The following is a 14,274-nucleotide window of genomic DNA, read 5'->3' as shown; positions in this document are numbered from 1 at the left end:
AAAATGTTATATTGTAAAAAGTCTAACATTTCAACCAATGCTTTCTTTCTAAAAAAGATAAGAAGCCTATGGCACACAGCCTACTGTGATCATATTATTGTGAGCATGCCAAAAAAAAAAGGCTAATCATCATTATAGATGAAATGTGTTTTGTAATGATGACGAAGTGTGTGTCTGCACTGCCCTATGGGAGATCGCAGCAGGAGGCCGTAAAAAGCACACTGCAGAGTAACGCTTCCCTACTGGTGACAGATCCTCCATGGCCTGCTGAGCAGCTGCTTGTAGCTGCTTTAAAGCCTGAAGCTTAATGTTTCACCTCTAAGCCGGATTTAAACAATGCAAGGAGACCTCACCCCCTAAAGGGGAATATAACTCACATCATCTCACTAATGCCGCTTACACTAGCTACGTGCCAGAGTAAAGTCTCTGTGCTGACAAATGTTTGTATTTTGAGGCAGTTTCTCAGAACTGGAGCACGATTATGGAGTGCTTGTTGATTTCAGGTGGATGAAAGGTTTTTAGGGCAGGTCTTGAGCTCATTCTGTGGCCAGGTAACCAATTGTGTTGTATAATATTTAGCAAATAACGTGTTATTTTGAGTCAAGGTTTGTTTTGTTTGCTTCTGTTCTGATATTAATGACCCTTTGCAAATTATTTCACAAAAAAGGGTTGGTCTCAACTCTCTGTGGGGTCCTGGGACACAGCCACCCAATCAGCAGCTGAGAGCTTTGTTGTCTTGGATTTTGACTGGTCTGTTAAGGTGGTCATGGTAATGTCCTGATGTCAGTAGTTTGGATTGTCCTCATGAGGCGGCAGCTAGCCTTTTCACTGAGCGGTCTTGTTGATATTCTGCATGCCGGTGGTAAGTTTGACAAAGTTTATCTTTATCATATTTTTCCAAATTATCCTGAAATCATAACAGTATATTTGGCTTAATCTAAAGTTCTTTTGTTGCATTTCAAGAATGTAATCTCATGTTCAACTGAGAACTGCAAGGTGTCCAGTAAACAGTATGCATTTTATTACCATATAATATTGTTATTCATGTTGTTGGTTGCAAGGCCAGAATACACAAATTTCTTTAGTTTCCATGCTAAATCTTCTTTAATCTGGCACAGACAAATTTCAAATGGAGAATAAGGAAATCTGAGGTTTATGTGGAGGGATACGGGCAGGCAACACGGTTTATATTTCATGGTAGATTGTGTGTTTGATTAATATCTGAAAGCATGAGATTGATTTAAAACAATCCTGATGTATCAGCAGATGAATTATCTACACTGTGGCTTAAAATATATTTTCAGTGCACATGCATTGGATTTATGCAATGAAACACCAATTTATATGTTAATGGACTTCTTGAAGACTAATGGAATTCTTGAAATCCTGTTGGTAAAGATAAGAGCGGAAATATTGCTCAATAATATCTTTAATTAAATTATTATTTATAGGAGGGAGAGGTTTAGTGATATTAATTAAAGTTTATTTGGTAATTATGAACCTTTTTTGGATCTTTATTTTTTTGTGTTCGGGGTTCTAACATTTTGTTCTCTTTAAGGGTAAATAAGAATCAAGATGGGCTTTTCTGGCAAAGGCTTTCCTGTGGATGGGAATGGAGACTGGTAATATTTTCTGTGCTGTTAATATGAAACCGTAATGCAAATATTTTAAAATAATGTTTATGTTGGGATACATTCCATACACTGCAAAAAAAAAAAAGCTTTTCTTTCTTTCCAGCCAAAATATCCAAACTTTCTTAAATCAAGAAGGATTTTCCAGACAAGTAAAAATTGTCTTTTTATTATTTGCCAATGAGGTAAGCAAAATATTCTTGTTTTCTGTTTGAAAAAAGATAATTTTGCTTACCACATTGGCAGATTATTTTGGTTGTTCTAAGCAAAAACTCACTCAATTTTGACGTGTTTTTTTCTGAAAACAAGACTATAATTTTTACTTGTCTGGAAAATCCTTCTTGATTTAAGAAAGTTTAGATATTTTGGCTGGAAACAAGACAAAAAATCTAAGAAAAGCATTTTTTCCAGTGATTTTTTTTTTGTTATAGAAGCCTTTAATATGGCAAGAACAAACAATAAAATAAACATTTATAGCTAACATCAGTTGGGGATACTTGCAATGTAAATGTATCAAATCTTATCACTTGCTCTGTCAACAGGCCCTCCAAAAAAATCAGGAAACACAGAAGTCAATCCCCTTTTCGTGATGTTTCACCTGTACCATCGCATTTCTCAGAACCGGCCTCATTTCTGCAACACAGGGTAAAACTGCAGAATCAACACGACTACTGACCATTAAACTGTATATAATAATGTCGCAAAATAGCTGCCTTGGTACATAATGAACCTATTCACCCTGTCATGATTTATTTTGCAGTAATGACTGGCTAACTGTAAATTATCACACATTATATGGCAGCTAGAACATCCCATGGATGTATGTGCCAACTCTGCTTGTTTTGCATAGGATGTGATTGCCAGCCTTCCGTGTCTCCCTGGTGTAAAGGGGCCACTCGGGGATAAAGATGACGACGATGATGTTCGGAGTCATAAGAGCTTACCAGCGGTAATGACTGGAATAACCCTCCAACCCAGAGACAAGAGGTCATACAGAAATTTTAAGAATCACAACGTATCTGGTTTACCCCCTCTCATAAGCGCCAGGTACTAAATAGAATTTTTATAACTGGTTCCCTTCATAAGCAATGTCATATCGGAATAATTCACCTAATATATTGTCATTTAATCACCCTCAAGTTCTAAATCTTAACTATTCCTGTAATGCAACCACCACTATTTGTCAGTATTAAATGATATGCTGGTATAAACATATGATTACCAGGTGCAGTTTGATTGTGAAAGGCACTGGATGCAAAACTGTCCCCAAACTCCCACCAATCACCAAATCCAGGAATACTTGGAAGGAAACAGACCCCCTAAGACCACCTTGTAGGTCTGGATGCAGGTAATGCCATCTTTGTTCCTTAAAAATGTAGCCTATGCAAGTACATTTTATAATAATTAAAGTCACGCCACTGTGGACTTAAAACTGTGAGCTCATAGATTAAATCAACCATCTACTGACTGGCCATCTAAACCCTGACGATAAGACTTTGCAGCAGAATTAAGTGCCCTTAGCTTTTTGGCTGAAGAAATGTTAAGTTCTTTCATACTTGTCCCTGTGTAGGCAGGAGGCTCTTTTATTTGCATGGTTTGACTTCGTTCTGCATTTAGGGTGCTGTTAAATTCACAGAACAAAAATGAAAAGGCAGAGTCTTGCCCGGCAGATATGTGCGGAGTCATTTTCTGCTTATTAATGATTTAAAGCCTGGTTAGTCTCGGCATCAGATGGGCAAGTATTTTTCTGCTTTCCTCATTTATTTGAGGCTGTGAGGTGCGAGAGAGAGAACAGAGTTCAGCGCTGAGAACTGAGAGGGAGAGAGAGGGCATGTAGATTTCTATTCACTTACTATCAGCCCCCACAGCTGGGTTAATAAACTGAAATCAAAGTGTCTGAATAAAGTGGAATTACGCAGTGCAACCAACAGCACAGTCAGGTCTGCTTGTAAAGTGGAAAGAGTATGTTTAAATGCCTGACTTTGGTAGATACAGAACTTTAAGAGCAATGAGGTTCAAATATATCTGTGCTTGCAATGAGTTTCAGATATCTCCGCGTACCTGGACCATTGCTTATGAATACAGTTTGTAACAGAAATGGTAATTTGGATCTTAATGTGATTGAAAACATGATAACATTTGCTGTACTGGAACATTCTGTGGCCAGCTATGCAGACAAGGCTTTGAAATATACATATAGTGATAATATAGTGATATCATTTCAGAAAAAAAGAAAGCTTGAGCTAAATATGTAATGAATAATTCTGGATCATTTTCATTGATTTCCTTTTGAAGCTATAGACTTTTATGTTTAGACTTGTTTGTGTTATAGATTTGTGTTGCTTGCATCTGACCCAGGTTTCTCACATTCATACCCCCCTTGTATGTAAAGCGTTTGAGTGCCTAGAAAAAGCGCTATGTAAATGTAACAAATCATTAATTATTACTATTATTATTATACTAAAAAGGCAAACTCTGCCACTAAACCGCTCTCTCTTTAATCTGTAAATTTCCCAGTTTTTTTTAGTGCATTATTATGATGTTGCTAAAGGGTTCTGGTTAGTTAACTAACAAGTGTTAGAATGTTTCTACCCAGCTAATATGGAAGGTTCCCATAACTTTCTTTATAAGTTAGATATAAGATATTAGGTGACATTATAAGACATTAGTCTCTTTGCTTAGAAAATAGCACAACTGAGCCACTCAATTTGATGTATCATTCTTTTTTTGTAGAACAACATAAACAATGAACACATGAAACATACTTAAAGTTTTGCAAGTAACTAAGCAAGCATCACTAATTACGTAGCTGGTGCCTATCAAAGTGTGCATGCTTGTTAGTTTTAAGCAAATAAAAGATTGTGGTATTTAAATGTCTAATGATTCTTATTCTCTTATGAAAAAGGCCGGACAAAATGGAATTCAGTTCAGATAAACCTGTTCATGCATTGATGCATCCAAAAATTGTACCTGTCGGGCAGACGTCTCTCTCTTTCAAGGTACATAGCGTTCAAGGAAATGGGCCCTGCTTGCTTCCTGCCAAAGCCTCTGGAGTGTCCCCGAGATCTCGACTCACTTTCCAAAGTCCTGTAGTGCAGGCAGTGTACCCTATCAGTCCTGACACCATGCAACAGATGAGGCAGACTGACAGAGCGTGCCAGCCCCTGAGGTCTGTGCTGAAAAAAGCAACAAACGGAGGAGTATTTGACTGCCCACTGGCGGCCCACCTGCTGGAGCCATTTTCTGGGTTCCAGGAGCATCTGTGTCGCCAGATCCTACACTCCCCATTGCCTTATCGTGCAGCTCTGCCACAGGTCCACTTTCCTTGTCTCCAGGACCAGGTTGATCTGTTGCCTGCACACAGGGGCTTATACGTTTCCCTGATGGAACGCACCGTGGAGCTGTGCAACTCCCAAGGACAGAAGCTTCCCAAAATCACCATGACTTGCCCGACGCCATCTCCAAAACACCTGTGCCGCAAATAATTTTGGCAGGCTTAAAGGAACAACCAAGACGGCTGCCGAGTAATCTGACATGATTAATGGGACTTTAGTGCTGCTCGGTGCAGTTCAAAGTTAATATTGATCTGTGCACAAAAGATTACAAAAAGATCACCAAAGTTCACCAAGATCACCAGTTCATTTTGTTCAGAGACAATAAAGCCAAAACAGACATCTGTGCAATCTCTTGGCACTTTTCCTGACTGCTCAGCGATTATTGGACTCACGGTCATAATGTTCTCCTGTGCACAACTCAAGTTATTGCCGTATAACCAATCATCTTTCATCTGGTTGCCATGGAAGCCCTAAGGATCATTAAACTGTCGGAATTGGACCCTGGGGGCTGCATTGTTCCACAGGTACAGGAAGTGCCTCTGAGGAGCATTATAAAGTCATGCCGTACAATTTCTTGGGTGTTAAGATCCCAGGGTAGGAATCATAAGTCTGTCTTACTGAGGAGGAATGTAATAATTTTTCTTTCCTCCACTTTCCATGGGCTTTCTTTTTAAAATCAATACAATTTTCTCAGTTGAGAAGAATCTACAGTGTGATAGGGGGGCAAGAGCAATTTTTAAAGTTCCAGCATAGCCTACTACAGATGTATCTGACATCTTTTGTTATAAGATTGTGTATTTGTGGGTATGTGTATTTGCTAGAAGTAACTGTACCATTAATAGACCTATGATTACAGTTATTTTTATGTTAAAAATGGTTACTATTGCTCCCAACCTCGTGGCCATGAGGAAATCTTCTATAGATAGAAAGCAATCGGTTTGTTTTGAAAATTTCTTAGCATGGAATTGATTTGACGCTTTCTAAGGCTTGAAGAGAATTTAACCGAGGATATGCTGAATATGTGTCCCTGCTTCAGTGAACTTAGGATCTAAAGACATTTTGTGTTTTACAATTGCTCTTTCCCTAACCCTTCAATTATTTACCATGTAAAGCTGCCATGTCATTTAAAAGTCAGTTCTAACCAGAACGCTAATGTTTTACTTTTATTTAAACTAATATTGTTGAGGAGGAGAGTGTGTAAGTGATTTCTAATGATTAAAGGGATATGGGAACTTGTTCACATTATTGTTAAACTTAAAACAATGGTCCAATGACCAGCTTCAGTTTCTGATCCAGCACTGTGTTGTCATGCAGAAATAAAACTCATATTCAAGTTCATTTAAAAAGCTTGTTAACAAAGCTTAAATTTGAATTAGGTTAAATTGAAATATGTTTGCATTCCCCCATCCTTGTGGTCAGGCCAGTGTGGGCCAAGATCATGATTGGGTGGACCAGGCCCCCCTGTGGAGCCGGGTCTGTCTCACAGCGCTGTCAGGAAGAATTCCAAGTGCACAGTCTGGAACGGAGAGGCAAAAATGTGACAACGGTAAATTGCAAAACACGTCTATGATCTCCATTGCTACTTCAACAATAAGGTCGGAGCAGAATTTTCAAATTTTTTCATTCTTTAGTCAAAGCGCATGAAATACAGTGGCACGGAGGTGTCACGAGGTGAGGAAAAGGACCTTGATATTGAAAAGGATAGAAGTGCTTTTTCCATCTTTGCTTTACAGTGATTAAGGCAGGAACATGTGTAACAACCATAGCATGCTCTTTTTCCAGTAGTAAGCAAACATGTCACAACCTAGGTCTTCAGCGGCTCAGGCTGAGCTTCATTGCTGAGTCAGTGTGTGTGTGTGTGTGTAAGTGAGTGAGTGAGCATGTGGCCTTTTTCTCAAGTCCTGTTTCTCCTGCTGTGCTTGTGTATGGGAGTAACAGCTCCCTGGTTTCACGCTCCGATTATCTGGTCAGATATTACCCACGGCTCCGCCCCCACCCCCTTGTCCCGGTACTGCCTGACCTTTTTCTCTCCAACTGACAGGCATTCCTCTCATTCCTAAAGGGAATAATGGCAAATGGGCTCCACGCTGAACACACACAGAACCAACTGCCAAATAACCATGGAAAAATATTCCGATTATTGTAAATTGGTACAATAATAACACTTTCTCAGGAAATTTCTAAGCAAATATAGTAAGTGTACTCCAGTGGGAAAGTTTCAATAGGGGAAAATATGAGTAAATACATAAACCAGTTAGTGACCATGTATTGGAATAGAGTTGCCACTAGAGGGCATAACAAGCCTTTTTCCTGGCAAACCTCAAGGGTTATATTGTGCAATGTTACTTGTTAACCACATGATGACAGCATAAAATTACCAGATGAAAAAATCAATAGCATCAGAACAACTCCTTTACATAATTACTAATCAAATATATGACTAAAAATCAGGAGTGCTGTTGTGACTGAGACAAATTCTTACATTTCAAATTGAAGAGTAATTGGTAACACTTAACAATAAGGTTCAATTTATTATCATTAGTTGCTTTAGATATCATGAATATTTGTACAATGAACACTTTTATAGTATTTCTTAAACTAGGTTAATTTATAAATATACTACTTTTCTTTGTCATAATACTTTAATGTTAAATTATATACAACTATATTAGCATATGCTATGCATAAATTAATATTAACTTAATTTTGTAGAAGAATTTTACATTTTAGTTTATGCCACCTAATGCATGAACTAATGTTAAAAAAAAGTTACATCTACAGTAGTTTTAACAAAGCAGCTGTGCAATATTGAATAGTTCAAAAACTATAAATAATCACTACTTTGGGCTACAGTTTAAGGACTGTCGATACAGATAAGCAAATGGCAATAACAGACATTGGATTAACCTATTCTTTAAACTTTTTTCCCCTAAATTTCAAAATACTTTGTAAGACCCGTTCAGATGTAAGAAAAACTGCCTCTGCACCCTTAGATGAGCATTAAACAACCCTGATAAATAAGCCCTTATTTAGGACACAACCCTAGAGACGATTATCCATGCTTGTTACTTCTGACGCAAACGACAGCTTGCCTCAATAGTTTCAGAAAAGCTACCTGAAAGTTCACTTGAAACAAAAGGGAAGGAGAAACAAAAGTCCTCAGATAGTGTTAAATGGTGATGTAAATATAACGCTTATAGAAGAAGTACAAAAGTGTAGGAGGAGGAGGAAGTTAAACCAAACAGACTAGTGGTAATTTAATGATAATTTATGAATATGTAGGCATATTTCTTATGAAAAACAGTTCTATCTCAAAATTTTGACTGTGTGATCTGCGTTTCAAAGTTGGTGGAAAAATGCTGCATTGCTGCTACATTGCCACAAACTCTCTACATTACTTTTTTGTAATTATTATTATTTATTTTTTAAGTCATTTAATGTTTTCCTCTGTTTACTATTAATAGTAAATTGCTTTATTGATCTTTATTGTATTATATATAATTGCTACTGGGATTCATAAAGTCAAAAATCCACTCAGTGCATCTGAAACCTGTTCACCCATGGTAAAATCACTGTAAGTGGCTTATTTTTTGTATTAAATGCACGATGTGAGCATGTGATGAAATGGTAAAATTCCTCTGGTTTGATTGTTACTGTGAGAAAGAAACATATATGGGCAACAGCTGCAGTGCATTTACAGACAGCGCTCTTATGTGGAGGTTATTCATCTGCCTATCAGATTTCTAGTGAAATATTAGGCTTACAGCCACAGTTGCTGCTTCAGCATCAGACCCCCCTCCAAAACTGGAAGGCCACCAGTATAGTCACTAGGGCACACGCTCCAATTCACTTACAATGAGGTGTCAATCCTGTGCGTATGTACACTGTATGCTCAATGTCACATGATCTCAACTAAAGCATGTGCGTATGTGTTTATACACTAACTCTTACAGATTATTGCCTGTCTAAGATTATCTAAGGCCATAGTGAAGCTTTCACCACTCGTCTGTTTTTGCTCTGCTGTTTGTAATCTATAGTTTGAGCTCCTCCTCAGTTCCATCCGAAAGTGACATGCAACCAGTTCAGGAACAGCACCTGTTCACGAAATACTGCATCATGCGATCTTTATCTCTCAGAGGGACCAGCACGCTCTTTTTGTGCATAGTGAGATTTTGCACTGTGCCAATGTATTCACGTAACTTTCTATATTTGACTGCAAGCAAAGCAGTGCCACAAATTACCACCTTGGCAGTCGGTATCAATTCGTGAAGATTACGACAGTGTCAAATCTGTAACCAGAAGACCTCTCATCAGCAATAAGCAGAGAAAGGGTTACAGATGTTTCTAAAAGTAGCTGTTCAACTTTCACTTCATTTTATGTGATTAACATCAGATAAAGCACAAGGTATCATGACTTACAGGTAACAATGAACAATGTCATTGTATTTAATGTCCATCAATGGCCCTTTCTAATGAACATGGCCTGACTTGAATGTGGCAAATACATTGCATCAGTCCAAACCTGTAAGTGACAGTATGAATGTGCTTTGAATATTTTATGGGCCACAGAACAAATGCATGGAACAAGAGAACCTCTGGCATCAATAGACTCACTACGGGTAGTAATGAGGATGCATTTGTAGTTAAGCAAACATGTATTCTAGTAAAACCATATAAAATCCAAGCTCATCAAACCTTGGAACCTGATTCCCATCAAAAATAAAGCCATTACACAATAAAAGAATGTGCTGTCTGCAAATCTGCTCGTTGCTGATAATGTTTGTTTGCATCATAAAAATTCATGGATCATAAATTGAGTTCATAAGTGTATATATTTGGTTCACCATTCCTGTTTTGAAAGCACAGGATCACTTTGGTGGCTTGGAGAGTGCGGGTCTAGGTGAATGGGTTCATTTGGATCGCTCTGTGGCCTGTTTTTGGAGCTGCATCATTCGGTAAGTTTCATAAAAGCTTTTGCCAAGACTGCCAGAGCAGATCCACCCGTGTCTGTCAGCACATGCCAGGCGCTTGTCTTTAAACGGCTGCGTCCTCTGTGACTTCCGCAGGGGCCTGATGTACCACGGGCCAGAGAGAGCTGACCAAGCCATTTATTTAAGGACTCTATTTAAACGCATCTCCAAGCGTGCGTGCTAGTTAATTTCCACTATATGAATTTAACTTAGCACTTAGGTCTAATCAGTGGCAGTGTAAGGTGAGAAATCACATGGACTTGGCAAGACATCAGCAATAATAGAGCAGATGTCCTTTATGACCTCTCATAAACAAAGGACTTGATTTTATGTACACTACTGACAATAAAAGATCTATTTTGACTGTAGTATGCTAATAAAGACATCACCTCAAGTGAGGTCTCGACTAGTACCCCCAGTAAATTCTTTATGGACGAATCACTCGTCTCATAATATTGATTGGTACATAGTGAGGAATCATCATGCATCCACAATGTTCACTTTCAGTTTAGCTTATTGGCATGGGTTCCTTTCGTTCTTGATATCCATGGCAGATGAAAATTGTTGATGACTTCCTTCCCAGTGTTGTTGCTGTGTGATGTTACAAAACATTCTTCTAATCCACTGTAATGTACGGCTAATGTGTGTAGGTTGATAGCCATAAAAACTGTGAACACCATGCCCCTTTCAATATTTCTGTTTGTTCCAGCAGTCTGACATTGTCTTAACCAGTGGCATGAATTTGAACCCAGACTTTTGTTTGGACTGAACGACAGGTCGTTACTTTCGCAATTCCATTTGGCAACTAGTGGCACAAAAGTGACATTGCTTTTTTATAACTCAAATTACCAGATAAACATCTTGTACAAATCATAAGATCTGTTGAATCTATCTGCAGAACTTAATTCGAATGCAACAGATTTTGTCTTTGACAATTAATTGGACTATATTGAGTACACAGCTAAACATCTGTCAAGGACTCAAGGCCACGTGTGACGTGATTGTAACATCAGCTCACGTATGAAGTCATTGCACTGCAGACTCAAAGCCCCTTGAGAGTCAGTGTAACTAATGGAATTATTCTCTAAGCCTCAGGATAAACAACATTAAAGAACAGTGATAGAATGAGCAGGAAAGAGAGTGGAATACAGATTAGCCTCCTACTGGGAAAAGCCTGCTGCTTAAAAGGCACAAGAGGTCTTGTCAGCACTCGAACGCCATGACAAGAAACTTTATGTAACTAACTACCTGATATTTGCATGAGATACTCAAAATTGTCAAGACAACATCAGTGCAGAGTGATTAGGCTCTACACATTCTGTGGTCCAAAGATAGCAAATATCTGTTCAAGCAGAGAGTGATTTATGTAGCTTACTGATTGGATAAAAACTGTGGCCCATCAAACTGTGTTTTTTCATGTTAAAAAAACTAATATCAGTTAGGGAGTAGTGTGTATTTCCATTACAAATGTTTACAATGCCTTCAAATTATTTCATCATAGAAAAATGTGAAGTCCAACTGAAACATTTGGTAGCTCAATACTGCCTATTTTGAGGGTCAGACAGTTCTTTAAGCAATTCAAAGAGTCGTAAACGACCACAGGACTGTTGCTGAACAACAAAAGGTGTTTGCCCTGAAGGGCTATTTCAGGACAGGCAGTATTCAGAGAATGGCTGCACTGTTGATTCACCTGCATCTACTGTGAGCCAGCTTTATAAAGGCCAGTGAGGAGCCCTGTACAGCCTTTCAACCTGTCACGCTCCTTGAGTGTGTGTGTATGTGTGTGTGAGATCACTCCTGCAGAGGTAAACTAATCCTGCCCTAAAGAAAGCCTTGCACTCAGAGTAAAGAGCAGAGGGGACAGCTGGACAGGGTTAGCAAGTGTCTCGCCATGCCCCGAAATGACTGCCAAAAATAAAATGATTTGTTTCTGTAGGTTAAGTTAGCTAGCTTGCTCCTTTAAGGCTGTTAATAGACATGCAGTTGAATAGAAGGATAGTTTGTCGGCTAAAATGGCAGGTGAAAAATTGTCTTCCTTTTAAAATTCTCCCTCTAACTTTCCAAAGCAGCTCAGGGGGACAAAGATAAAAGGTTTCAGGGAATTGCATGGTATTTGTGGGGCGACACGGGGCAGGGCATGGGAGGGGACCGTACAGTGTAGCTGGAGGTATTTCTCAGCTGATCTGTACTCTCTGGGAAACAGGTCACGGTTACAACCTCTGACCTCATGAGGGTGGACACCCAACCTGTCAATCAAAGGGGCAACACCACACCCCAGAGTCCTAAGCACATTAGCCTTAAATAAATAAACAAAACACAATGAACAAACTAAGCTAAGCACTAAGAAGGCAGACCATATGTTTTTCATGCAGATAAGTGACAAAACAGTGGGTGCTCATGGGAGAACTTGTCGCACAGGAGCCACTTTTAAATGCGAGCCACTTCTCATTTGACTACATTGTGCAGTTTGTGATTAGTGTAATGAGTGTAACCATATAATTTCTTTGTGACTGTGTTATATTAAGCCTAGGGACACACCTGAGGTTAGTGTGACAGCTCGTATGTCAGTAAGGGTACTTCATGATACTGTGTGGTCAACACATGGTTGGGCACAGAGAGTGTCTTAAAGGTGGATTAGTTTTAAGCTGAATTGGAATCCTTGCTGTGCAGGGCATACACTTGGGTCCATGAGGAAAACTTTGGCCTGAGGATCACGCTGGGTATCCATCTGTGTCGTGAGAATGACGTGCTACTATATACGCGACCATTTTACAGACAACATGCCCCCATAATCACACTGTTCCATCAAACTAGAGACCATCAGCCTTTATGATTTCATAGTAACCACCACACAGATGGTCACAGATGGCAGGGTGGCATGGAAAGATGCAGACCCTACCAACTTTCAGATAATTTTTTGCTTTGGACACCACACACTGAACATATGCGTTCATATTCTCTTAGTTTTCTTTTGTAGTTTTGAGTTTTGTTGTAAAGGAAATTAATTTTGAATGTCAGACAATTTGAAGATTATGTTAGTAACCAGTATTGTTTTTAGTGGTGCTTGTTACGTCCCCAGACTGTGCTGTGGATATCAGTGAAACCTTCAATTGTGTGGCTTATATTTTTTTCTGGCAAGCAGGTGAACGTCCCAAAGATTTGAGGCCATATTTACTAAACAGGGCAAAGTACCATTAGAGCGCAATTCCATAGAAGCACCGATGGGAGGGGAAAGTTCTGCAAGTGATTTATTGACAACGCGCACATTAAAGAACATAGACGCAGCCAGATCATTTCCATAATGACCAGTGCAATCTACCAAAAGCAGTGCAAATTACCACCTGATTTAAGAAATGCTTTTTTTCAGGCGTTAAGTAATGGTGCAAATACCAGTAATTTGATGAGGCCAAATGTTAGTAAATGGTGTTGCGTGATTCATTTTAATACTCTCTTCTCTTAGAATATAGTCTCACTTAGCCAGGCCTTTAGAACTTTGGCCGCTTTGAATTACCACGGCTCGCCCAAGAGGCCACATGACTGACAGGTAAAGCAACCAATCACGTTTTGTATTGTGCCGTGTCATGTTTAGGGGCGTGGAAATGTCCTCACAATAACAGACCGGTGTATAAAACTCTTGGACATATTTTAAAGATTCTATGCCACAAACTTTAAATATTTCACATACAGTACTTTTGAAAATCCAGCGTTTAGTTGACCCTGATAATCCTGATCCTGATCGATCCTGGCTTTCATCTTCCATGAGGGGGTTTGGCATCACAGCATTTTTGCTTCCAGGCGGAACGTTAAAGAACATGACACACCCGTCTCCCAGAAATTCTGTAGAATTCAACCAATCAGATGACAACTTTGAAACTCCTGAAGTGTTTCCAATTTTGTGCACGATATGTATCAGACGTTCAGCCAATGGTCCATGGGTTGAGACTACTTAGATTACTACTGCACTTACTGTGCATACATTTTGTTTTTTTCTGAATGTTTTGTATAGTATTGTCATGTGACATTCTTGTAAGTTAAGAGACAGTTTGTGCACTTTTGTGAAATTTACAAAAAAATGTCTTTGGTTTGAACACAATGCTCTTATATGAGCAACCCTCCAGCATTTAGAGGTGTAACTTGAGAAGCAGAGAGCAGCTCGGGTGGCATGCATGAAAACTGTCCATTCCTCTCATGGGATTTCTGTTGTCACTATATTTGCTGTAGTGAATAAAGTGTCCACAGTGTAAGTGATTAGTTTTCCACCACAAAATGCCACCAGCTTGGGTAGACCACCTGATTATAGATTTATGTCCTTTCAGTGTGAAGGAGCATCAGTACCAC

General features: G+C 39.0%; 1 protein-coding gene across 1 annotated transcript; it reads left to right on the top strand.

Moving 5' to 3' along the window:
- Positions 1-1,575: 1,575 nt before the first annotated feature.
- On the top strand, positions 1,576-5,116 carry LOC306859014 (uncharacterized protein; the record flags this gene model as incomplete). Its single annotated transcript, XM_079399827.1, has 5 exons — positions 1,576-1,622; positions 2,174-2,276; positions 2,482-2,678; positions 2,857-2,979; positions 4,537-5,116. The coding sequence occupies 5 exons, from the start codon at positions 1,576-1,578 to the stop codon at positions 5,114-5,116; spliced, it is 1,050 nt and encodes a 349-aa protein (XP_079255953.1).
- Positions 5,117-14,274: the final 9,158 nt, after the last annotated feature.

Source organism: Barbus barbus (genome assembly GCF_936440315.1).
Source record: "Barbus barbus genome assembly, chromosome: 39".
NCBI classification, from domain to species: domain Eukaryota; kingdom Metazoa; phylum Chordata; class Actinopteri; order Cypriniformes; family Cyprinidae; genus Barbus; species Barbus barbus.
The sequence above is the reverse complement of the archived record's forward strand: the minus strand, read 5'-3'. Positions and strand labels throughout refer to the sequence as shown.